General features: G+C 51.8%; 1 protein-coding gene across 1 annotated transcript; it reads right to left on the bottom strand.

Annotated features, from left to right (window-relative positions):
* Positions 1-6,794: 6,794 nt before the first annotated feature.
* On the bottom strand, positions 6,795-11,153 carry LOC134493499 (eppin-like). Its single transcript, XM_063298088.1, has 3 exons — positions 11,069-11,153; positions 9,628-9,804; positions 6,795-7,000 (listed from the first exon to the last, which is right to left on the bottom strand). Exons 1-3 carry the CDS (start codon positions 11,151-11,153, stop codon positions 6,795-6,797), a joined length of 468 nt encoding a protein of 155 aa, XP_063154158.1.
* Between the last annotated feature and the right edge of the window lie 10,776 nt (positions 11,154-21,929).

The following is a 21,929-nucleotide window of genomic DNA, read 5'->3' as shown; positions in this document are numbered from 1 at the left end:
GATCTGGGCCGCGGGGCACAAAGCACCGGCTGCAGCCTGTGGGGCTCAGAGCGGCTTCTCAGACTGGAACAAGTTTGCAAATTCCATTTTTTCTGCAAACTGGAAAGAGTCTCTGTCCTTGCAGAAGGCACCCTTAATTGTGGTGATTCTGTTGGCACGTAACGGAGGTTGCAGCCACAGAGGGCTTTCCACAAAGGTGGGGGGCCAGTGCCTGGTCCAGGAGAGGCCAGGCTTCCCCAAGCTGGAAGGCAGCAGGGCCACCTCAAACCTGTGTCCGGCCGCCTCCCTCCCCTCTGTCCTCCCTTCTCCTCAGTTCTGATTCCCAGCCAGAGGCTCTTTTGGTTTTGCGGGAAACAGCAATAACCTTTCCTCCAGGGCGACCAGGAGGCTGCCCAACCCCCCTTAATATGGCACCCGTGTTAATCGATACGGATCAGGTGGCAGCTGCACAGAAGGGAGGAGATGCTGCCCCAGCAGCTGTGCTGGATCTGCCAAATGCCGGTTTATAAACCTCGATTTTCTTCCTCACAAGGGTCTCTTTTCTAAACCAGATCGTCCAAACTCTGGCGTCCCCCTCACAGGGAAAGTGCTTCTGAGAAATTCTACTGGCCACCAGAGTTTCTCTCCATGGCGACCAGGACGCTGCCCACCCGTCCGCCCTGCTACTGTTGGCACCTGTATTCATAAATGCGATTCAGATGATGGCTGCCCAGAAGGGAGGAAATGCTGCTTCAACGGCTGTGGCCGGACCTGCCAAGACCCAGTTCAGAGGGTATGTCTCCCATTTCAGGAGTGGTGGCTGGGGGGGGGGAGGGACAGAGAGAGTGTGGAAGTGAATTACTGAGCTCCCCTTTGCTGCCTACCCCCCCCCCCCTCATTGCTGCAGGATGCTGGAATAGGGCCCCACCTTCTCCTGGGCACCAGGCAGCCTTCCCAGGCAGGGGGCTCTGGACATTGAAGGCCCTGCCTGACTGGCCCCCCCAGGGGGGGTTGGCCTGGGGCTCCCTGGACGGCAGGTGCCTTTCTGCCCTCAGAGCTGGAGCTCTGTGTGTGTGTGTGTGTGTGTGAAGCGGCTTGTCCAAAGGGGAGGAATCCCGATTGGCCGCAGACCGTCCCCTTCCCTCGTGGCCGACCCACGGAGGCCCGGCCTGGCTCTTCTTGCTGGATGGGCCCTGCTGCCACTCGGTCAAGCGCAGGGCTGGTGTGCGGGGGGGCAGCCCCCGCCCTCCCCAGGGAGCCTCTCTGCCGCTTCCCCAGCCGAGCGCCTCTCTTTCCTTTGCAGAGGCCGTGATCCCCCCCGGGCGGAAGGTCCGGCTCTTGGGACGGTCCTTTGGGCCCAACCCGGGCGAAGACGCGGCCGTGCTGGAAGCCTTCCCCCCCCTCCTCCTCGCTGTCCGGCTTGCGAAGTGCTCCCTCCTCCCTGCTCTGGCTTCTTGGCCCCCCGTGGCAGAGATGACCACCCGAAAGACCCCTCCCTCCTTCCCCCCATCCTCACTGCCAGCCCTGACCTGGGCTGTCCGTCTCATCTCCGGGGCAGGGGCCTCGCTGTGCAACGTTCCCCGCCGATAAACGCCGGTGCAGCCCGATGCCGGTCTCAGTGGTCATTTCCATGGTGGGAGGTGGTGATAGCCTTAGCCTGACCCTCCCATCACCTGCAAGACACATCTCCTGCCCTCCTTTCTGGCCACCCATTCCATCGTCCTGCACCTCCTCCTTTTACTGGCCCTTTCCCTCCCAAAAGAGACCCCCACCTTGTGGAGAAACGCTGGGAGATGGGAACCAAGTTGCTCCAACTCTTCCTGGCTCTGAGGCTGCAAGTGGAGGTGTTTGCCAAGACCCCTTGTCCTGAATCCCTCTCTTCCAGAAGATCCGTGGAGCAGGAGGGCTTCTGGGCAATCTCAGGGGCTCCTCAGCTCCAGGCGAGGCTGAAGGAACATACGAAGGCAGCTTCCGGTAGTTGGAGGTGGGAGAAGCTCCGTCAGTCTGCTTGCCCAACAAGTGCCCAGCTGGGGTAGGACAGAGAGGGCTCACCTTCCCATCCCTCTAACTGTGCCCTAAAAATGCCCCACTAGTAACTTCTGCCTACAAAATCTCTAACCAGCACTTCAGAGAGTACTATTTGGGCATTGTGTAGATTCCTTCTATTCATGGGTTTCGGGCTTTTAAAAGAGGGCTAGACTACATTTAAAAACAGGACTTGGAAAAAGCGGTGGCCCCCAAAGGCCATTCCCATCATGAAAGAGAGCCAGGTTCTGCCAGCATGTATCCCGAGGGCACTGCAAGTTCCTCAAAGCTTCTGCCAGGAAGGGGGCTCAGTGACTGAACTTTCTACCGCTTTGCCTGTGGCAGAGACTCCTCCTGGGTGCAGACAGCCATGCCCACTCACTGCCAGCACTGCCTTTCCCCTGTGGGCATTCCCTTGGGACACATGAATGCCCAGGTGAAGCTGTTCCCCGTGTCAGCCCAAGGAACAGGTTGCCGGTGCAGCAAAGGGGCATGGGGGCGTGATTCAGGCTATTACTAGACAGGGACCTGCTGACAGCCCTATTTTTGGACAAGGTTTGAGAAGAGCTCTCGACCCACATTCAGAAATAGGCAGGATGGCAGGTTGCTGTCTCGGAGAACCTCCATGCCGGTGACTTGTCACCTGAGCAGTTTTAAAGCACTTAAACCAGTGTTTCTCAACCTCAGCAACTTTAAGAAGTTCTTAAAGTTTAAACATCTTGACGTTGCCGAGGCTGAGAAACACCGAGCTAAGCCCTCCACCCTGGGCACCCACCCGGGAGGCAGTGGTTGGTGGTTGGCTTTTCCCACCAGCAGGTAACACTTGTAGGGAGGGGGGAACCCAGCCAAGGGAATTCTCCCCTCACCATACTTGGATAGCCAGGGCAGGGCCGTTAATGTCAGCGTGGCATTGCTGCCTGCTCTACGACAGGAGGATGCGCATTGAAACAACTATGAGGAGCAATGCATTGGGCACCTTCCCCAGCTACTGGTGCCTGGCTTCTGCTTAAGGCCTCCAGCAAGGACGTGCTCCCCTCTCTCTTCCGGGTAACATGAATTCCTCTTACCTGCCCTGAACCAAGGAATCTGGAAACCTGTGTGATAGTCATGCTTGGGGTCGAGGGATCAAGCTCTTGGGGACGCGCAAGCGTTCTTGGCTCAAGAATCATGGAGACAGGCCTTCAGACCCAGAGTCGGGACGCAGGGGTCCCCTCTTGGGGCTCAGTGCCGGGGGCTGATCCTGCATCGCCATCTTCGAGACTCTCAGCCCAGAGGCTGTTCCTGCAGTCCGATGCTCCTGGCTGCCTCTGGGTCTCTGCAGTTTGCGAACCCTCCGCACCAGATCCGGGGGGTGGAATGACCCCTTTGCAACTCAGGGGAGGGAGGAGAGAGCCCAGAAGCTCCTGAGAAAGGGGGACAAAGGGCCCCAGCAGCCCCCAGACATCCGGCCACCCACTGTGGATGTTCCCCCAGGTGACCTCAGCCACCAAGTCTCTGTGCTGAACCTGCAGAAGCTGGGGGAAAGGGGTGCAGAGGCTCAGTCCAACAAAGAGCCACTGAAAGAACTGGGTCTGCTTAGCCAAAAGAAGAGAAGGCAGAGGGGGACGTGACAACCGCCTTCGGTTCTTGAAGGGCTCCCCCAGGGAAGAGGGTGTAGGCTTATTCTGCACAGCTCCCAATGGCAGGACAAGAACCAGCGTGTGGAAGCATCACGGACAGAGAGCCCAGCTTGAAGTCGCTCCTGCCCACAAGAGAGCTGTGAAGTGGTGGCACAGCCTCCCCCCTGTGGGAGTCCTAGGGGCTCCCTCTCTGGAGGGTTCCAAGCGAAGGCGGGCATCTGTTGGCGGTCTGAGGATTCCTGCCCTGGGCAGGGGGTTGGGCTAGAAGACCTCAGGGTCCCTCCCAACCATTGGATTCGATGACTAGATTTCTGTGTTAGGAGGGCGAGCAATCTCTGGCTTTCTCCAGATCAGCTTAGAGCACAATCAACCCACTGTTGCAGGGAGAAGAGGAAGGGCAGTCCAGATGGTGCCTCCTAACCCACGGTTTTGCTGCCACCAACCTGCATTCAGATAGCAAGACTTTATCGCCTTCTTGCCTCGCTTCCTGCCAAGGACACAAATTAGCACAGATGGGGGCCAGACAACTGACCCTTCTAATGAACCTGTGAAAGAAGTGAGGCTACAGCAGGGTCTATCTTGGCCAGGAATGCCAGGTCTCCATTTATCCTCCTCCTCCTCCCCACCCCCCTGCCCCGCTTGCGTTGCTCCTGCAAGGGCTGGCTGGAATGTGGTTCCTCTGGGTCATTTTGCAGCAACACAGCAACTGACAAAACACACACAAACTCTCCCGTGCCCAGCTTCATGCTGTTTTGTAAGCCTTCAGTATCTTTGTAATGCTCTCTTTTATTATGTACAAGCAAAGTCCCAAAGTGAACAGGTTGGGGTGGGGGGGCAGCCTGAAAGCAGGGAGCCTTTCTGCATGGATTTATCAGCCCTCTATCCCGACTTCCCTCCAGCACAGCACATGTGCCCACACTCACCCCACACAAACCACCTGTCCTCCACGTTTTCCCCACACCACCAGCCCTGGAAGGGAAGTTGAGCTGAGAAAGAGTGACCCAGACCGTGTCCAGGAGGGTCTCCCATCTCCTGGCCTTTCAGCCACTGCATGCCCGACTTCATGTTTCCCCCAAATTCAAGGCTCCCTGAGTCAGGATGATGCCATTTGCCCCTGGGGTGACCCAAGGCTGGGCCCTGGTGGTTCCCACCAAGCCAGGGCCCAAGTCTCCAAAGGCCAAGGACCACCTGCACTCAGAGCACCCTCTGCCCCCTCATGTGCCCTTCCTTTCAAGACCAACGACCCCGAAGCAGGAGCCCTCCTGGCGCCTGGCAGAGAGTGAGCCAAGCAGCCACGGTCCCATCTGGCCAGACTGCCGAGGACTGCTAGTCCTCCCATCCAGTTCCAGGAACATGCAGGGCCACCCTTTCTCAAGACCCAGGGAAAGGGGCGTGACTCTCTCCTGGGGACAGGCAATAGCAAAGGGGAACGTGCCAACCTGGGCCAGCCCAGGGAGTGGCAGGAAGAGTCCTTTGGGAGACAGCTGTGCAGACACACAGAACATGGCGTGTGCGTGGTGGTGGTGGGGGGGGCAGGTGAGGCAGTTTCAACCACTTGGAGGCACTGTCTCTGCAGCAGGTTGAAGGTCCAGGAAAACGGCTGAGTCAGGAGTCCAGTCAGGTGATTTTGCCATCTCTTTTCCAGCCAGTGGTTAGGCATTCCCTGACAATGGAAGGATGGTGGTTTAGACCACAGGGGCCAATCGAGACTAGCCCAGATATTGGCAACTGACCACCAAAAAACAGAGCAATGGCTGCATCATAGGCTTAAAATAGCAGGGAGATACCCATTGGGGTCATGATCAATCCAGGGCAGGGTTTCTCAACCTGGGCCACTTTAAGGTGTGGACTTCAACTCTGCTGGCTGGGGAATTCTGGGAGATGAAGTCGACACTTTAAAGTGGCCCAGGTTGAGAAAACCTGATCCAGGGGCAAATTGCAAGAGTGGCGTGGCCTCCACAGTTGCCTCACAAGCCCTCAGCCTGAAAGGGCTACCATGTGGCCAGCTAACATTTTAAAGTCCAGTCCCAGGCAAGCCACCCAGCCAAGAAGCCCTGCCTGGTGTGACTTAATTTATTCAGTCAGGAAAGTGTTGGCTGCCTTGGCCACAGCTGCATTTGTGGCCTCTCCACTGCCCCACAAGCCACAAGAGAAGAGGCCACACAAAACTTGCCAACCCATTGATGGAGCCCTTGTCTGCTGTCCACTGATGGTGATCTTCCCGTATTCATGGGGGACAGGTCAAGGAAGGCGACTGGAGGAGTCCCCTGACTCTGTTTCTTTCCCACCAGACATGGCCTGTGTTGCGAAAACCACCACCTGTCCCTCTTCATGTGGACTGAGCAAGTGTAAACAGCTACTTGGAACCCTGGCACGTTTCACCGCTTACCAAGTTGCCCAACTAACAGGCTGCAGGCGTAGAGGGGGTTACCTTCTGACCAGCAGGTAAAACAATCCTGGCTTATGGGCTGCAGGCACTGAGGATGGTGAAGGTTGAGGGGGCCAAGAAGCACAAGCACGTGAAACTCCTTGTTGGTGGAAGCAGCAGAAACCCTGTTGTGCACCCAAGGGTGATAGACTGCTCATCCCGTTTTTGAAGATAAGTCTAGTGGTCTTTCACAAAGCTCTTAACCTACATTTATAAGGAGCCCACGTAAAACCAAACAGGCACTTCAGAAAGCACCAGTCAGACGTTATGCAGGCAGATGTTCTTGGTAGTCAGGTGTCCAATGTCCCCTGAAGCCAAAGTAGAATGACCACAGAGGGCAGATCCCAGCAACCATCAATGAAAGACTAAGCTGCATCCACAGCAAAAATTTGGGTTTGGGGGGAAACACTACTTTAAAACTGGGAAGAAGCTAAGGATGACTTCAGGCTGCCCAGACATGGGCTAGGGAAGAGGACAAGGCCACATCAGGGGGACACAATGCTCAAAACAGTTACCAGTCCAAGTTGGTGCTGTGGTTAGCAGGACATGAGGATGGGTCTTTCCTCCTGGAGTGATGTCAAAACCCCAGAAGTTGAAAGCATTTCAAATCCTGCCTATCAGCACCAACTGACAAGTGGGCTCAAAAGGAAGGGCCCTTTAGCTGTAAGGAAGACTTGAAGACCTGAAGATCCTGCTTGGCCCTGTGAGGCGTCTGCCTTCGGCTTCCCTCCTCCCAGAGCCTCCTAGTCTTTGCTTTTGGCTGGGGAGCGGCTGGCACTCTGGAGCGACCCACAGGCTTTGAGACACTCGTCTTCAGATTCAAAGTTGTTCTTGTTCCCCCCACAGCCACCATAGATGAACTTCTCACATTTCTGAGTGGAGGCATCGTAGAAGAAGCGTGGGAACATCGCCTTGCAGTTTCCACTGACGGAGGGGAGCTGGCAGATATCTGCGGCAGCCAGAGAGACACAAGATGAGGCAGGAGAAAAGGGGAAATGATCTCTAGAAGCCCCCCGCCCCCCGCCGGTCACCGGCAGGACATCCACCCTCTCAGAAAGGGGCGGGGAGAAGGTTTGGCTGCCCCAGCCAACAGGAAGGTGGGATGTGTTAATACCTGAGGCTGTGGAAATGGCGCATCCCCCCCCCTTACACAAGGCAAGCCCCAGTTTTGGATTACATGACAGCCCCAGGCCTCAAAGATGGCGCCTGCACTCTGCCTGCTTTGCAGCATGCTTGGCCGGGGCTCAGAGGGCCCACCTTGCAGGGCACAATCACACTGCTGGGGAAACCTATGTTTGGGACCCCACACGTTCATTCACACTTCAGGAGGTAGCAGTGCCTGCTGCCCTACGCTGGGCATGGAAGTCAGGCCTGATTGGTTGATGGGTGGGAGAAAATCACTAGTCACACAGTTGCCAGGACAACTACAGGGATGTGTCCATGTGCCAGTACAACTATCAGGGGAGTGCAAGCTGAAGGGCCTTTTCACCCCATACCCACCAAAGTGTTCTGCTGGCCCAGGCCACCCTCCACCCAGTGAGAGACCAAAGAGCGAGGTTGTTGGGTTCCTGATCTCACTCTCAGAGCACCCTGTGCAAAAAAAGGGTGGGACTTCTCTATGGAAGTGCCCCATAAGTGAGTCTGCCACCCCACCAGGCCTGTGGGTAGGCAGCTGCCTTGGCAGCAGTTGGTCCTTGCTCACCCAGAGCTTGCCTGTTTCCTGCTGCCTGGAAAATGCCCCTCCCAAGGTTCTGTGCTCAACATTCCCCAGGGTTGGCTTCTAGAGCCTTGGAAGTCTTATGGATGGATAATTTGGGAAAATCCTCTGATAAGAGCTAGACATTCCTTTCTAAGATGGGTTTCTTCTCAATACCTCCAGCTCCTTGAATGACACTGATTTTGGGGCTTTCAAGAGAAACCAGTCAGAGCAGGCAGGACTGAACAAGGAGATGCTTCAGAACCAGCAAAGCAGGTTGAGCTGACCTCTCAATCTCCAATTTCAGAAGCATTTGTCCAAAAGACACATTTCCCACTCTATTATTTTCTGTGCCGCAGATGTTCTCTGCTGTTCTACCTTTCAGGACACTATTTATTTATTTACTAAAAAGGGTTATAATGATGCTCGCATAGCTCTGTGGTAGACTGGATGGTGGAAGTGTAAAGTGCAGAAGGAATGAGCTCTTTTGGAGAGAAGGAGGAAGCAAACGAGCAAGTGAGGGATAAACAACATGCCAGAGCAATCGAGAAAAGGCAAGAAGCCAAGCAGGGTGTGCAGCTCCCTGAGGCGTTGGGGAAGGTCAGGATGAAACCTCCAGCGGTTGCATTCTTCGGCTTTGTCAACAGCCTCCAGGCCCCACCCTTGCGATGACGCACCCAAGTGGCTCCCTTCCAGCACTAAGCATGGAATCAGGAAGAAATACCAGGCATGCAACAGGGAGGCATGGAGGGGCAGGGGTCAGCATCTCCCCTCTCTCTCACAGATCCAAATCCTCCCACCCACCCCTCCCCCTCCAGCCTATGGCAATGATCTGTCTGGTGGGTTTCCATCTCAGGCACAGCAAAGGGCTGATGTTTTGCAGGTGAGGTAGCTCAGGACAAAGTGACCCCTGACAAGATTCTCTCCACTTGGGGCTGTACAAATAGGAACAGTGGGCCCTGGAGGGAACCTCGGAAGGGTGGCAATTACAGAGCCATCGAGGAATTAAGGAGACGAAAAGGCCCATCAGAGCAGGGGGATTTGGGACATCCCACATGACCCTTGAAATACCTAGACTCTGGGGATAGTCTCCTAGGAGCAGTCCATCGGCTCTTCGGCTCCCTTGTCCTCCCTGAAGGCAGGATTGCCAGGACCACACTCAGACTACAGTAGTCAAATGTTTAGCTGACAGAGACTCCTAATAATTTCAGAAAGGAACCTTGCAAACCAATTTAAAAGGAATAATTATACCACCGTGCTCTGCCCATTCATTTTGGCTTTGCCTTGGAGTGAGCCAGGCCCAGCTCGTAGAAGCTGGGGCACGGGTCAAAGGCAGCCGTGATGCTCCACAAAGGAGATCTGGCAGCCAGCTAGGGGACCTTCCTGCTCCCATGGAGCCAGTCTTCCTTCCATCCCTAGGGTGCCGTCTTTTGTAGGCTGGGGTTCCTTGCTTCTTACTGATCTCTGGTCGGCTTTGAACAGGCCGCCAGTGTGATTGGAGGAGCCAAGATGTTGGGGTAGCTGGAAACAGATTTCCATCCTCCCGTGGCCACCAGCATTCCACATTCTGCAACATGCTGCAAGCAAGGAAGTCCATCCTTGGGCCTGCAGCACATGATCTCTTGGATTATGGGACCTCTGAGATCTCTGTCAACACTATGAACCTAGGACATTCCCTGAACCATGCAAATGCTTCTTCTGCCAGAAATGTACGTAATCTAAGGAAGACCTGTCTCCCGCACAATGTGTCCTGGTCAGAAGGTCTTAAAAGCCACAGGGGAGCTGGGCGAGGCAGGGGGGCTTCTTGGACTGTCTTCCCACTCCCATCCTTGACAGAAAGGAAAGAAATGGGTAAACAGCAGATGGAGGGGGCAACTCACCCATAATGGCCTCCTGGCAGACATAGCCACAGTCACCAGGGCAGCATTTCTGGGTGCCTGGGCACCGGTCATCCCTGGCACAGTTGGAGCAGGACTTGTTCTTCAGGCAGGCACTGCAGTCCTGGGTGTCAAAGACATCTCCCAAGGGTGGCACGTTGTAACAGTGGCCGTCCTTGGCTGCAAAGCACGGGTGAGAAGTGAAATGCAAGGAGAGAACAACCCAGAAGGTGGGCTCCACATTTGGGAGAAGAGACCCTGGGGCTAATTCTGCTTCAAAAGCATTTTGTTCAGGAATCCTTCCCATCATCTAGCTTTCTCCAACTCCTTCTGTCAATGAGGGGCAGATCCAGCCTGTCCAGAAGCCAGTTGAGTAGGGATTGATTGATTGATTGATTGATTGATTGATTGATTATGTGCTGTCAAGTCTTTGTGAACTGTTACCAGCTGCACAGATAGCTGAGTAGGGAGCCTGCCCTAATCTTGATATAGGCAGCTGAGCCTCTGGGTGAAAGTTCCTGGGGTGTCTCTAGAAAGGCTCTTGAGAGGCCAGGATTTCCATGCCAGCAGGAGAACCTGGGCCAGCCGCCCATGCCACAAGGCTTAACCTAACTCATAGGGCTGTTGGGAGAGAATGAGGAGGGAAGGGGGCCAGGGGAACATCCCACTCTCAGCCCTTGGAAGAAGAGCATCTATCTTTTCCAAGCACTTGGAAAAACTGCATCCTTGACTTGTACCTGGAATTGCTGGGATGAGCAATGTACACAAAAATAGATTAACAAATTAAGTTCTGCCCACTGAAATCAGCTCTGGTCCGGGGGTGAAGAGAAAGAACCATGGTGTCCGCAGGGTATAGTAAAAAAAAAAAAGAAGATACAAAAAAAACATGCTAAGCTTTGATTGCACCATCCTGGCTGCCATCCTAACTTTTTTTACTATACCCTGAGGACACCCTTCGAAAGAAGAGACCCACCCAGGTGCCAATTCTTCCACTCCAGCAGATTCGGGTGTTCAGGCCATCATTATCCACACTAGGAAAACAGGAAGCCTTCAGCTCTAAGGAGGTTTGGGGGCCCGGGATCCCCCACAAGGGGTCTGTTACCACGTGCCCAGTTCTGGAGTTTGGGCATAGCAACTAAGATCTGGGGGGATCTGAGGATGCAGTGCTTGTATCCCCCACTGTTCCACGGGCATCCTGGGCAACCACAGCAGGGGTGCGGGGCCTCCTGAGCGTCTAGGGGCCCAGAAACCCAGCCCCAGGGGCAGGCACTTTTGGCCACTTAAAGAGGTGCAGCTGGAAGCAGTCCAGCTGCTGCGTGTGGGTATGTGTGTTTGCACACAAATGCACGTGTGAGTGCCCCATAGCAACTTTTCCCTTCTAATCCCAGAAGAGGCTATACCCCTTTCAGGGGACTGAACCTCCCCGTCGGCTGAGTGCACTCACCTTGCTCCCCTTGGCCAGCCAAGGAGGCACCCTGGGCCCCGAGGGCAAGCAGAGCCAGGGCAAGGAGGAACCTGCGGGCCTTCATGGCGCTGCCAAAGCTGCATCTGAACCCGGGAGACAAGCCAGGCTGGATTTAAAGAGCCCAGCAGGTGGGGCTGCCTGGGCGCCGGCTCTTTCAGAGCCTCTCCCAGCAACTGCGTGAATTCCCCACTAAGCCAGCCCTGCCCAGACAGGTTCCCCTAATACGCCGGTGTCACTGGAAGACTCCCACACATGGGGAGCTACCTGGAGTGGAGCTGGGGCACAGGTGTCTCCCTGCCAGTGCAGGCAAAGCAGGGATGGTCTGGCCCAAGGGGGCCTGTGCATTAGTCCTGCCACCACAGCATGCACAAAATTGCCTTGGGCATGGGACAGTGCAGAAGAGGCAGCCAGGCAACCTGTAGGATGCCAGCAGAAACCAAACTGGTGCGGAGGAGCCAACAAGCCCAGAAAGCACAACAGAGCCATTCTCTTACAGACAGAGTGCTTCAGTGCCCACCTTCAGCCCCATCTTTTCTGTACCCCATCCCACTCTCATGCAGCGTCTTTCCAACTTGGCAAGTTTAAGATGGGTGGACTTCAACTCCCATGCTGGCTGGGGAATTCTGGCAGTTGAAGTCCACCCATCTTAAACTTGCCAAGGTTAAGAAACACTGCTCTCAAGGGTCCAGGACTTTGCCAGGGCTGATCAGCGCATCCAATGTGGAAAATTGACCGCTTCCTCCTTGAATCAAGCAGTAGTCAACAGGAAAGGGTTACACCTTGTCCAGAAGCAGTTCTTGCTGGCATCAAAGTGCCTCTCCAACTGGTTGGTCCACACCAAGGCAGGCAAGCAGGAGACCAAATTAAGCTTGTGCTTCCTGGCCGCATCACTGCTTCCTCCTTCTCCACTCTGCAGGGTTCGTTAGTTCCAACATCCAACCTGCTCACCTGGAATCCAGCGTGCCCACTCCACCCCCTGCTACTCTTGCCCAGCAGCTGCTCTCGGGTGGGCACCGGCCACCCCTTTGGCCCTCTCCGCATGCAGCAGGAGACCCAGGCTCAGAAACTCACGGCCTTGCTCTTCCAAGCCCTCCGTCAAAGACTTTGGTCCTCGGGGACACAGTAGAACAGGAAGCCCTTTCTCAACCCTCCTTCCCCATCTCAAACCCCACTTTGAAAAATGAGACCTGTCAGGAGGCCAACCATACCTGGGCCTGCAAAACTCTGGATCACCACTAGGTGGCAGCCAAGATGGATTTTGCAGCCAGGTCTGGTCACCCAGCCACCACCACCTCTCAGGGCAGCACCTGCCATTCTTTGTCCATTTTGAATCAGGGAGCTTCATGGATAACTGAAGATGCAAACTTGAGTTTTACATTCTTCCTCAGCCCCCTTCACTAGGTCTGCCCCCGAAGCTGCTGCTTCCAGCCAGGATCTCTGGCCTTTGGAAACACCGCCTGGCAACCTGTCAAAGCGAGGCTGAGCAAGAGGACAGGCGGCCGGGCAGTGGCGGCACTGGCGCCTTCCCGCTGAGCTGGCCTGGCAGTCTTGCTTGGGTTCCCTCGCTCACCGGGGCACTCTTTCTTTCCTCTGGTGTTTAATACTAGGTCTGCCTTTTTCGTTTTCTGCCCACCCAGCCACCCCTGGCTTGCCATTCAGCTGTATTGTAAGAGAGGTGATAAAAATGTCATCTGTTTAATGGCAATAGTCACTGGAAGCCCAGTGGTGAACAGATAAATAAAATAAAATAAATAAAATAGTAAAATAAAGTGAAATGAAATGAAATGAAATGAAATGAAATAATAAAATAAAAAATGAAGTAAAATAAAATAAAAGATAAAAGATAAAATAATATAAAAAATAAATAAAAATAAAATAAAAATATTCTCTTCCTGGCTGTTCAGGCTGGAGGCAAACCACGCAGCTAACTGGCAGGTTGATACCAGGGGGAGCATCACGGCTGCCTTTGACCCGTGCCCCAGCTTCTACGGGCTGGGCCTGGCCCACTCCAAGGCAAAGCCAAAATGAATGGGCAGAGCACGGTGGTATAATTATTCCTTTTAAATTGGTTTGCAAGGTTCCTTTCTGAAATTATTAGGAGTCTCTGTCAGCTAAACATTTGACTACTGTAGTTTGAGTGTGATCCTGGCAATCCTGCCTTCAGGGAGGACAAGGGAGCCGAAGAGCCGATGGACTGCTCCTAGGAGACTATCCCCAGAGTCTAGGTATTTCAAGGGTCATGTGGGATGTCCCAAATCCCCCTGCTCTGATGGGCCTTTTCGTCTCCTTAATTCCTTGATGGCTCTGTAATTGTCACCCTTCTGAGGTTCCCTCCAGGGCCCACTGTTCCTATGTGTACAGCCCCAAGTGGAGAGAATCTTGTCAGGGGTCACTTTGTCCTGGGCTACTTCCAGTGTCTCAGCAGACAGCTATGTCATGTCTCAGCCGGTGCCACACCTGAAACCCAGCTGGGCACATTCCTGAAAGGGCTACCCCCCCTTCTGGGCCAGCCAGGTCTCAGTGATACACGCCAGGTCTGCCCCCTCCTCTGTGATCAAGTCACATATGAGGGGGGGCTTGTTGTTGACTGACCTGGCATTAAGCAGCACCAGTCAGAGGCCGGGCCCTCAAGGATCCGCTGACCAGGGCCTGGGTCTGAACACGGAGGGCTTGAACATGCCACTGATAACAAACACCGGGGGCGTCTTCCCCAAAGATAGTCCGCCCTCTAGTTCCCGTCATAGCATCCCCAGCCCGTCACCACCTCAATGGGGTAACCTGCCCTGCAGCCCCCAGAGTTTCCGGGCCCAGGTGCCTCCATTCCCGGACCTCCGGAAACCCTGGATTGAAACAAGGGTCCCCTCCCCCATGCACACATCCTCCCGCACTCAGTCGACCTCGGGTAATGGCAGGGCCCCCAGCATGCCAGCTTCCGCTCTCGGCACTGTTAGGGCCTACCCCCCATCCACGCACTCACTGTGCCCCCCCTTAGCCTCACTGGTTGCAGGGGGGCACCCCACCCACTCCTACCCACCTCCTGTCTCTCATTCAGGGGTGGGTACTCTTACATACGACCATGCAATCCTGGGCTCCCTCCACATCTCTCACACCCAGAGGGAGGACCCGCACTCACCCCAAGGGCTCCCAATAACTCTCTGCCGCCTGTAAGTAAATTGGGGGGAGTGACCAGTCCTCCACTCCAAAACTCCCTTCTCCCTACCGCTGGGGCCTGCCCCATCTGCATCCCCTGGGTCCCCTGCGCTGTCAAGATCCACGGGGGTGTCGCACCAGACCACTCCACCGCCCGGATCACATGCACCATCAAGCTGGACCTCTGCCCCGACAAGCTCTACCGCACCTCCAAACCCCACTCCTGACTCGTTGCTGCTTCAAGGCCAGACCTCCATACAGGGGTTCACCGTCTCCCCAGGCCCCCAAACACTGTTGGAAACACCCAACAGCCCCCAGGGTCCACTGAGGTCCAAAGGGGATCCTCCGGAGTCTGCCGCCACAAGGCCCGCTGCTCCACCTCTCCAAACGGGGGGGCTCCACCCACAAGGCCCATCACGCTCCACTGCCTTGCCGAGACCGCCAGGGTCCATCAAGGCCACCAGGGTCCGCCGGGGTCTGCAGGGGTCCACCGGGGTCTGCAGGGGTCCACCGGGGTCTGCAGGGGTCCACCGGGGGGGGGGCCCTCAGCCGTCTCCGACACCAGCACAAGATGTCAAGGCTGGAGAACCCGCAAATTTGATTTAAAAAAAGTGTTATCCCATACAATCAGATTCAGTCCGTGAGTTATGCAGCCCACTGGGATGTTGGGGTAACCTTTGCATGTTTGGCCCACTCTTTTGGACCGTGTAGCCATGGTTGAGATGTGGCTGCCCAGACTGCCCATCTTGACCATGCAGCTGAGAGCCATCAGCCCTGCGAGCCGTGTCCAGTACCAGGGCCCTGCATAACCAGAAGTTGTAATGATTGCCCTACTCAATCCAAATCTAAGTTTAAGGTCTGGTTTTATTTAGAATAAGGTGCAAACAGAGAGAAAGCTGAGAATGAGAAAAGCGTGCCTAAACTCAAACTAAATAGCTCCGTTTCCAACAACGACCCCCCCCCCGCATACAGAACAATCCCACATTCCCAGGTGCTCCTAACGAGCTCTGCTGATCGACGGGCAAAAAGACCTTGACATTTAAGAGATAACCCAAACACATTCCTTCCTGGCACAGCCCCACACATCTCCCTGTACAAGGTTTATCAGCAGCACCCTCCCAGCCAGGAACAGGCATCAACACTCTGGCATGCGAACCGTTACGATGGAGCGAACATCGCAACGGTGACCATGACAAAAGTGCAAAGCTTTCAGTGGCAGACCGCCTCTCGTTCTCCTCCCACCATCATCAGGGCATTCATGGGAGAGGTCCGAGGCAGGCCCTCCCCCTCGGCTGGTCCAGTGCCTGAGATGAAGCGGGCAGGAGCACTGGTTCTCCACTTGCAGCAGAGCCCCCCACTTCCTCCCTGCATAAGTGACCCTGTGAAGGGGCACCTGCCTGCCAAAGGTAGTGCATGAGGCCATCTGGAAGCCTGATGTTGGCTGGCACTTCTTGCCCAAAACTGGAGCCAACCATCCCCCCACCTTCCTCAGCCAGCACAAAACTAAGTATAACCATTAACCTCAACTCGTCCTGAGATTTCACTTTCCTAAAACCTGCTCTACAGTTCCAAGTTCCCTGTCTGTCTGTCTGCTTCCTTTGTGACCTGGACATCTTCCCATTTCCTGCCTGTTCTTTTTTTGGTTTAAGTTCTTCACTAAGCCTTTTGTGTAGCCATATTGGCTTCTGGTGTCCTCACTTTTTTCTCCTCAATGGGACTGTTTGCAATTAAGTTTTTAACGTCTCCTTCTTCAGGAACTCCAACCTGAGATCCTTTTCCCATGACCTTCCTGTTGGAATTTCTTTGTTTTTGCTCGGACAAGCCATTAAGGTTACCACGGTAATTGAGTACTTCCTTAAGTATCGGCAGGGTGAAGAGGCCGAATTTAATTGTCCTCAGTTTGGGTGTTAATAGCTGCATTGCCTGGGGGAGGGCAGCTTGCTTGTTACTTGTTTAGTTTCGCTTTTGCAGCCGTCCATCTCAGTAAGCAGCCCAGTTCTTTCTGAGCACGTGTGTGAATGCACAAGCCTGTAAATATGTTTTTGTGCTTTCTGTAAATAAATTTATTTTTATAGAAATGCCTGGTGTGTGATTTTTCTGATCTCTCTGGGCCAAAGGGTTTCTAGCACTCTGACACTTCCTAGGCCAAGGGATCCTGCTTATCATTGCTCTATTAAAAGCCACTTAATACCCAAGAGGCATGTTTGACTACAAATGTAGTATTTAATTTAATTTATTATTTAATTAATAAAATTAATTAAAAAAGATTTTAAAGGAAACTAAAACCAAATGGTTTCCTTTAAAATCTTTTTTTAATTAATTTTATTACAATTTTAAAATACAAAGGTAAAACACTAATACAAACTACAAGAAATATAAAAAATAAAGAAAAAGACAAAGAAGTAAAAACAGATAGACAAAAGGAAGTGAGATAAAAAGAAAAGAAAAAAGAAAAAAAAGACAGATATATAAAAGATGACTGCCCCTTCCCTCCAGACAAGTAGACAGACACTGTAACTTAACACCTTCTCTAGTAATTCAATAAAAAAGCAGAAAAAAGGACTCTTCCTCCCATATCTCATCCCTTAACAATAATCAAATTATAAAAAATAATCTTTCAATCTTAATCAGCAAAAGTCTATTAAGGGCTACAAGAGATAGTAATACCCTGTTGGCTTTCGTAAGGCCGTGAAGACCTGGTTATGGGCCCTGAGCATGGTAATCGTCCTGTTTCTTGGTTGTATTAACATCTTACATTGTTTACATGTATACCGACATATACATGTCGGTATACCTTCGGAAGATGAGACCCCCAGGTCGGAAGACGGTCAAAATGCTACTGGGGAGGAACAGAGGATGAGCTCAACTAGCCCCAGACGTGATGACGCAGCTAGCTCAAAGCCGAAAGGACGGCTAGCGGCCGACGGTGCTGGTGGTGAACGGCGAACCCGATGTTCTAAGGATCAACACGCCATTGGAACCTGGAATGTAAGATCTACGAGCCAGGGCAAATTGGATGTGGTTCTTGGTGAGATGTCAAGATTAAAGATAGACATTTTGGGCGTCAGTGAACTGAAATGGACTGGAATGGGCCACTTCACATCAAATGACCACCAGATCTACTACTGTGGACAAGAGGACCACAGAAGAAATGGAGTAGCCTTCCTAATTAATAGTCAAGTGGCTAAAGCAGTGCTTGGATACAATCCAAAAAACGACAGAATGATCTCAATTCGAATTCAGGGCAAGCCATCTAACATCAAGTGATCCAAATATACGCCCCAACCACAGATGCTGAAGAAGCTGAAGTAGAGCAGTTCTATGATGATCTGCAGCACCTACTGGACAACACGCCTAAAAGAGATGTTATTTTCATCACAGGAGACTGGAATGCTAAGGTGGGCAGTCAGACGACACCTGGAATTACAGGTAAGCATGGCCTGGGAGAACAAAACGAAGCAGGACATAGGCTGATAGAATTTTGCCAAGACAACTCACTCTGCATAACAAACACTCTCTTCCAATAACCTAAGAGACAGCTTTATACATGGACTTCACCAGATGGACAACACTGAAATCAGATTGACTACATCCTTTGCAGCCAAAGGTGGCGGACATCTGTACAGTCGGTAAAAACAAGACCTGGAGCTGACTGTAGTTCAGATCACGAACTTCTTATTGCACAATTTAGGATCAGACTAAAGAGATTAGGGAAGACCCACAGATCAGCTAGATATGAGCTCACTAATATTCCTAAGGAATATGCAGTGGAGGTGAAGAATCGATTTAAGGGACTGGACTTAGTAGGTAGGGTCCCAGAAGAACTATGGACAGAAGTTCGCAACATTGTTCAGGAGGCGGCAACAAAATACATCCCAAAGAAAGAGAAAACCAAGAAGGCAAAATGGCTGTCTGCTGAGACACTAGAAGTAGCCCAAGAAAGAAGGAAAGCAAAAGGAAACAGTGATAGGGGGAGATATGCCCAATTAAATGCAAAATTCCAGAGGTTAGCCAGAAGAGACAAGGAATTATTTTTAAACAAGCAATGCGCAGAAGTGGAAGAAGACAATAGAATAGGAAGGACAAGAGACCTCTTCCAGAAAATTAGAAACATTGGAGGTAAATTCCAGGCCAAAATGGGTATGATCAAAAACAAAGATGGCAAGGACCTAACAGAAGAAGAAGAGGTCAAGAAAACGTGGCAAGAATATACAGAAGACCTGTATAGGCAGGATAACAATATCGGGGATAGCTTTGACGGTGTGGTCAGTGAGCTAGAGCCAGACATCCTGAAGAGTGAGGTTGAATCGGCCTTAAGAAGCATTGCTAATAAGAAGGCAGCAGGAGATGACGGCATCCCAGCTGAACTATTCAAAATCTTGCAAGATGATGCTGTCAAGGTAATGCATGCTATATGCCAGCAAATTTGGAAAACACAAGAATGGCCATCAGACTGGAAAAAATCAACTTATATCCCCATACCAAAAAAGGGGAACACTAAAGAATGTTCAAACTATCGAACAGTGGCACTCATTTCACATGCCAGTAAGGTAATGCTCAAGATCCTGCAAGGTAGACTTCAGCAATTCATGGAGTGAGAATTGCCAGATGTACAAGCTGGGTTTAGAAAAGGCAGAGGAACTAGGGACCAAATTGCCAATATCCGCTGAATAATGGAAAAAGCCAGGGAGTTTCAGAAAAACATCTATTTCTGTTTTATTGACTATTCTAAAGCCTTTGACTGTGTGGACCACAACAAATTGTGGCAAGTTCTTAGTGGTATGGGGATACCAAGTCATCTTGTCTGCCTCCTGAAGAATCTGTATAACGACCAAGTAGCAACAGTAAGGACAGACCATGGAACAACGGACTGGTTTAAGATTGGGAAAGGAGTACGGCAGGGCTGTATACTCTCACCCTACCTATTCAACTTGTACGCAGAACACATCATGCGACATGCTGGGCTTGAGGAATCCAAGGCTGGAGTTAAAATCGCTGGAAGAAACGTTAACAACCTCAGATATGCAGATGATACCACTTTGATGGCTGAAAGCGAAGAGGAACTGAGGAGCCTTATGATGAAGGTGAAAGGAGAAAGTGCAAAAGCTGGCTTGCAGCTAAACCTCAAAAAAACCAAGATTATGGCACCCAGCTTGATTGATAACTGGCAAATAGAGGGAGAAAATGTAGAAGCAGTGAAAGACTTTGTATTCCTAGGTGCAAAGATTACTGCAGATGCTGACTGCAGTCAGGAAATCAGAAGACGCTTAATCCTTGGGAGAAGAGCAATGACCAATCTCGATAAAATAGTTAAGAGCAGAGACATCACACTGACAACAAAGGTCCGCATAGTCAAAGCAATGGTGTTCCCCGTAGTAACATATGGCTGCGAGAGCTGGGCCATAAGGAAGGCTGAGCGAAGGAAGATCGATGCTTTTGAACTGTGGTGTTGGAGGAAAATTCTGAGAGTGCCTTGGACTGCCAGAAGATCAAACCAGTCCATCCTCCAGGAAATAAAGCCAGACTGCTCACTTGAGGGAATGATATTCAAGGCAAAACTGAAATACTTTGGCCACGCAATGAGAAGACAGGACACCCTGGAGAAGATGCTGATGCTGGGGAGAGTGGAGGGCAAAAGGAAGAGGGGCCGACCAAGGGCAAGGTGGATGGATGATATTCTAGAGGTGACGGACTTGTCCCTGGGGGAGCTGGGGGTGTTGACGACTGACAGGAAGCTCTGGCGTGGGCTGGTCCATGAAGTCACAAAGAGTCGGAAGCGACTGAATGAATAAACAACAACAAACCACTTTGATGGCTGAAAGCGAAGAGGAACTGAGGAGCCTTATGATGAAGGTGAAAGAAGAAAGTGCAAAAGCTGGCTTGCAGCTAAACCTCAAAAAAACCAAGATTATGGCAACCAGCTTGATTGACAACTGGCAAATAGAGGGAGAAAATGTAGAGGCAGTGAAAGACTTTGTGTTTCTAGGTGCAAAGATTACTGCAGATGCTGACTGCAGTCAGGAAATCAGAAGACGCTTAATCCTTGGGAGAAGAGCAATGACCAATCTCGATAAAATAGTCAAGAGCAGAGACATCACACTGACAACAAAGGTCCACATAGTCAAAGCAATGGTGTTCCCCGTAGTAACATATGGCTGCGAGAGCTGGACCATAAGGAAGGCTGAGCGAAGGAAGATAGATGCTTTTGAACTGTGGTGTTGGAGGAAAATTCTGAGAGTGCCTTGGACTGCCAGAAGATCAAACCAGTCCATCCTCCAGGAAATAAAGCCAGACTGCTCACTTGAGGGCATGATATTAAAGGCAAAACTGAAATACTTTGGCCACATAATGAGAAGACAGGACACCCTGGAGAAGATGCTGATGCTGGGGAGAGTGGAGGGCAAAAGGAAGAGGGGCCGACCAAGGGCAAGGTGGATGGATGATATTCTAGAGGTGTCGGACTCGTCCCTGGGGGAGCTGGGGGTGTTGATGACCGACAGGAAGCTCTGGCGTGGGCTGGTCCATGAAGTCACGAAGAGTCGGAAGTGACTAAATGAATAAACAACAACAATTGTTTACATGGCAGCCATGTATACTTATTTTGTATTGTAACTATTTTAATTGTAATTGTTGAATTGTTTTATGGCTTTTATCGTTGTAAGCCGCCCAGAGTCACTTGCTGAGATGCACAGCTATAGAAATCGAATAAATAAATAAATACTGTGGAGTCCTTGGTGCTTTCTGAGCTTGGTTATTTTCTTGCAGACATTTCGTTACCCAACTAGGCAACATCTTCAGTGCTAGAAAGGGGTTTGCTCCCTGTTTATGTACAGCAGCTTGCCCTGCCAGTGGTGGTGGGTGTTGTTTTCTCCTTGATAGTTCCTTGATTAGGCTGTTGTTTATTGCTTGTTTATTGCTTTCCTGGTGTTAATCCTGTGTTAATCTTCGCTTCTCTGGGTGTGGGCTGCTGGAGAGGACGTGTTCTGATCTTTCTGTTTCCTTTTTAGCTTTTTTACTGTCTCTTTCAAATGGTGTGTAAATGTTGTTTACCTCTGTGTGCCTGTTGATGGCTGAGTTGGCTGAGTGCCAAGCTGCCTTGTGTTTTTGGATTTAGCTTGGTCTAGGACAGTGTTTCTCAACCTTGGCAACTTTAAGCGGTGTGGACTTCAACTCCCAGAATTCCCCATTGCTGGCTGGGGAATTCTGGGAGTTGTCGTCCACACCGCTTAAAGTTGCCACGGTTGAGAAACACTGGTCTAGGATGCTGACAGTTTCCCAGCTGAAAGTATGGTTGAATGTGTCCTTGTGTTGTGAGATTAAGGAGTTGTCATCGTGTCTTCTGACTGCTAGTTGGTGTTCGTGGGTGTGCTCTGCTCGCCTTCTGCCCGCCTGTCCTACATAGTGGCTGCTACAGTCCTTACACTGTATATCAGGGTTTCTCAACCAGGGTTCCATGGCACCCTCGGTTCCAAGAGAAGTCATGAGGGGTTCCTTGTGAGATCACAATTTATTTCAAAAATTATTTCAAATTCAGGCAACTTCACGTGAAAGCAGTCAGTTTCATTCTTTATTTTCAGTTTAAGAACACTGCTAATGCATTTGGCTTACCCATGAAACGAATATATTAATCCTGTAACTCGTGGCCTGTATTGGAGTCTGAATGGGCAGGGATTCCCTGAGGCCTGAGAAA

The sequence above is a fragment of the Candoia aspera genome, chromosome 3, assembly GCF_035149785.1.
Source record: "Candoia aspera isolate rCanAsp1 chromosome 3, rCanAsp1.hap2, whole genome shotgun sequence".
NCBI lineage: Eukaryota > Metazoa > Chordata > Lepidosauria > Squamata > Boidae > Candoia > Candoia aspera.
The sequence above is the reverse complement of the archived record's forward strand: the minus strand, read 5'-3'. Positions and strand labels throughout refer to the sequence as shown.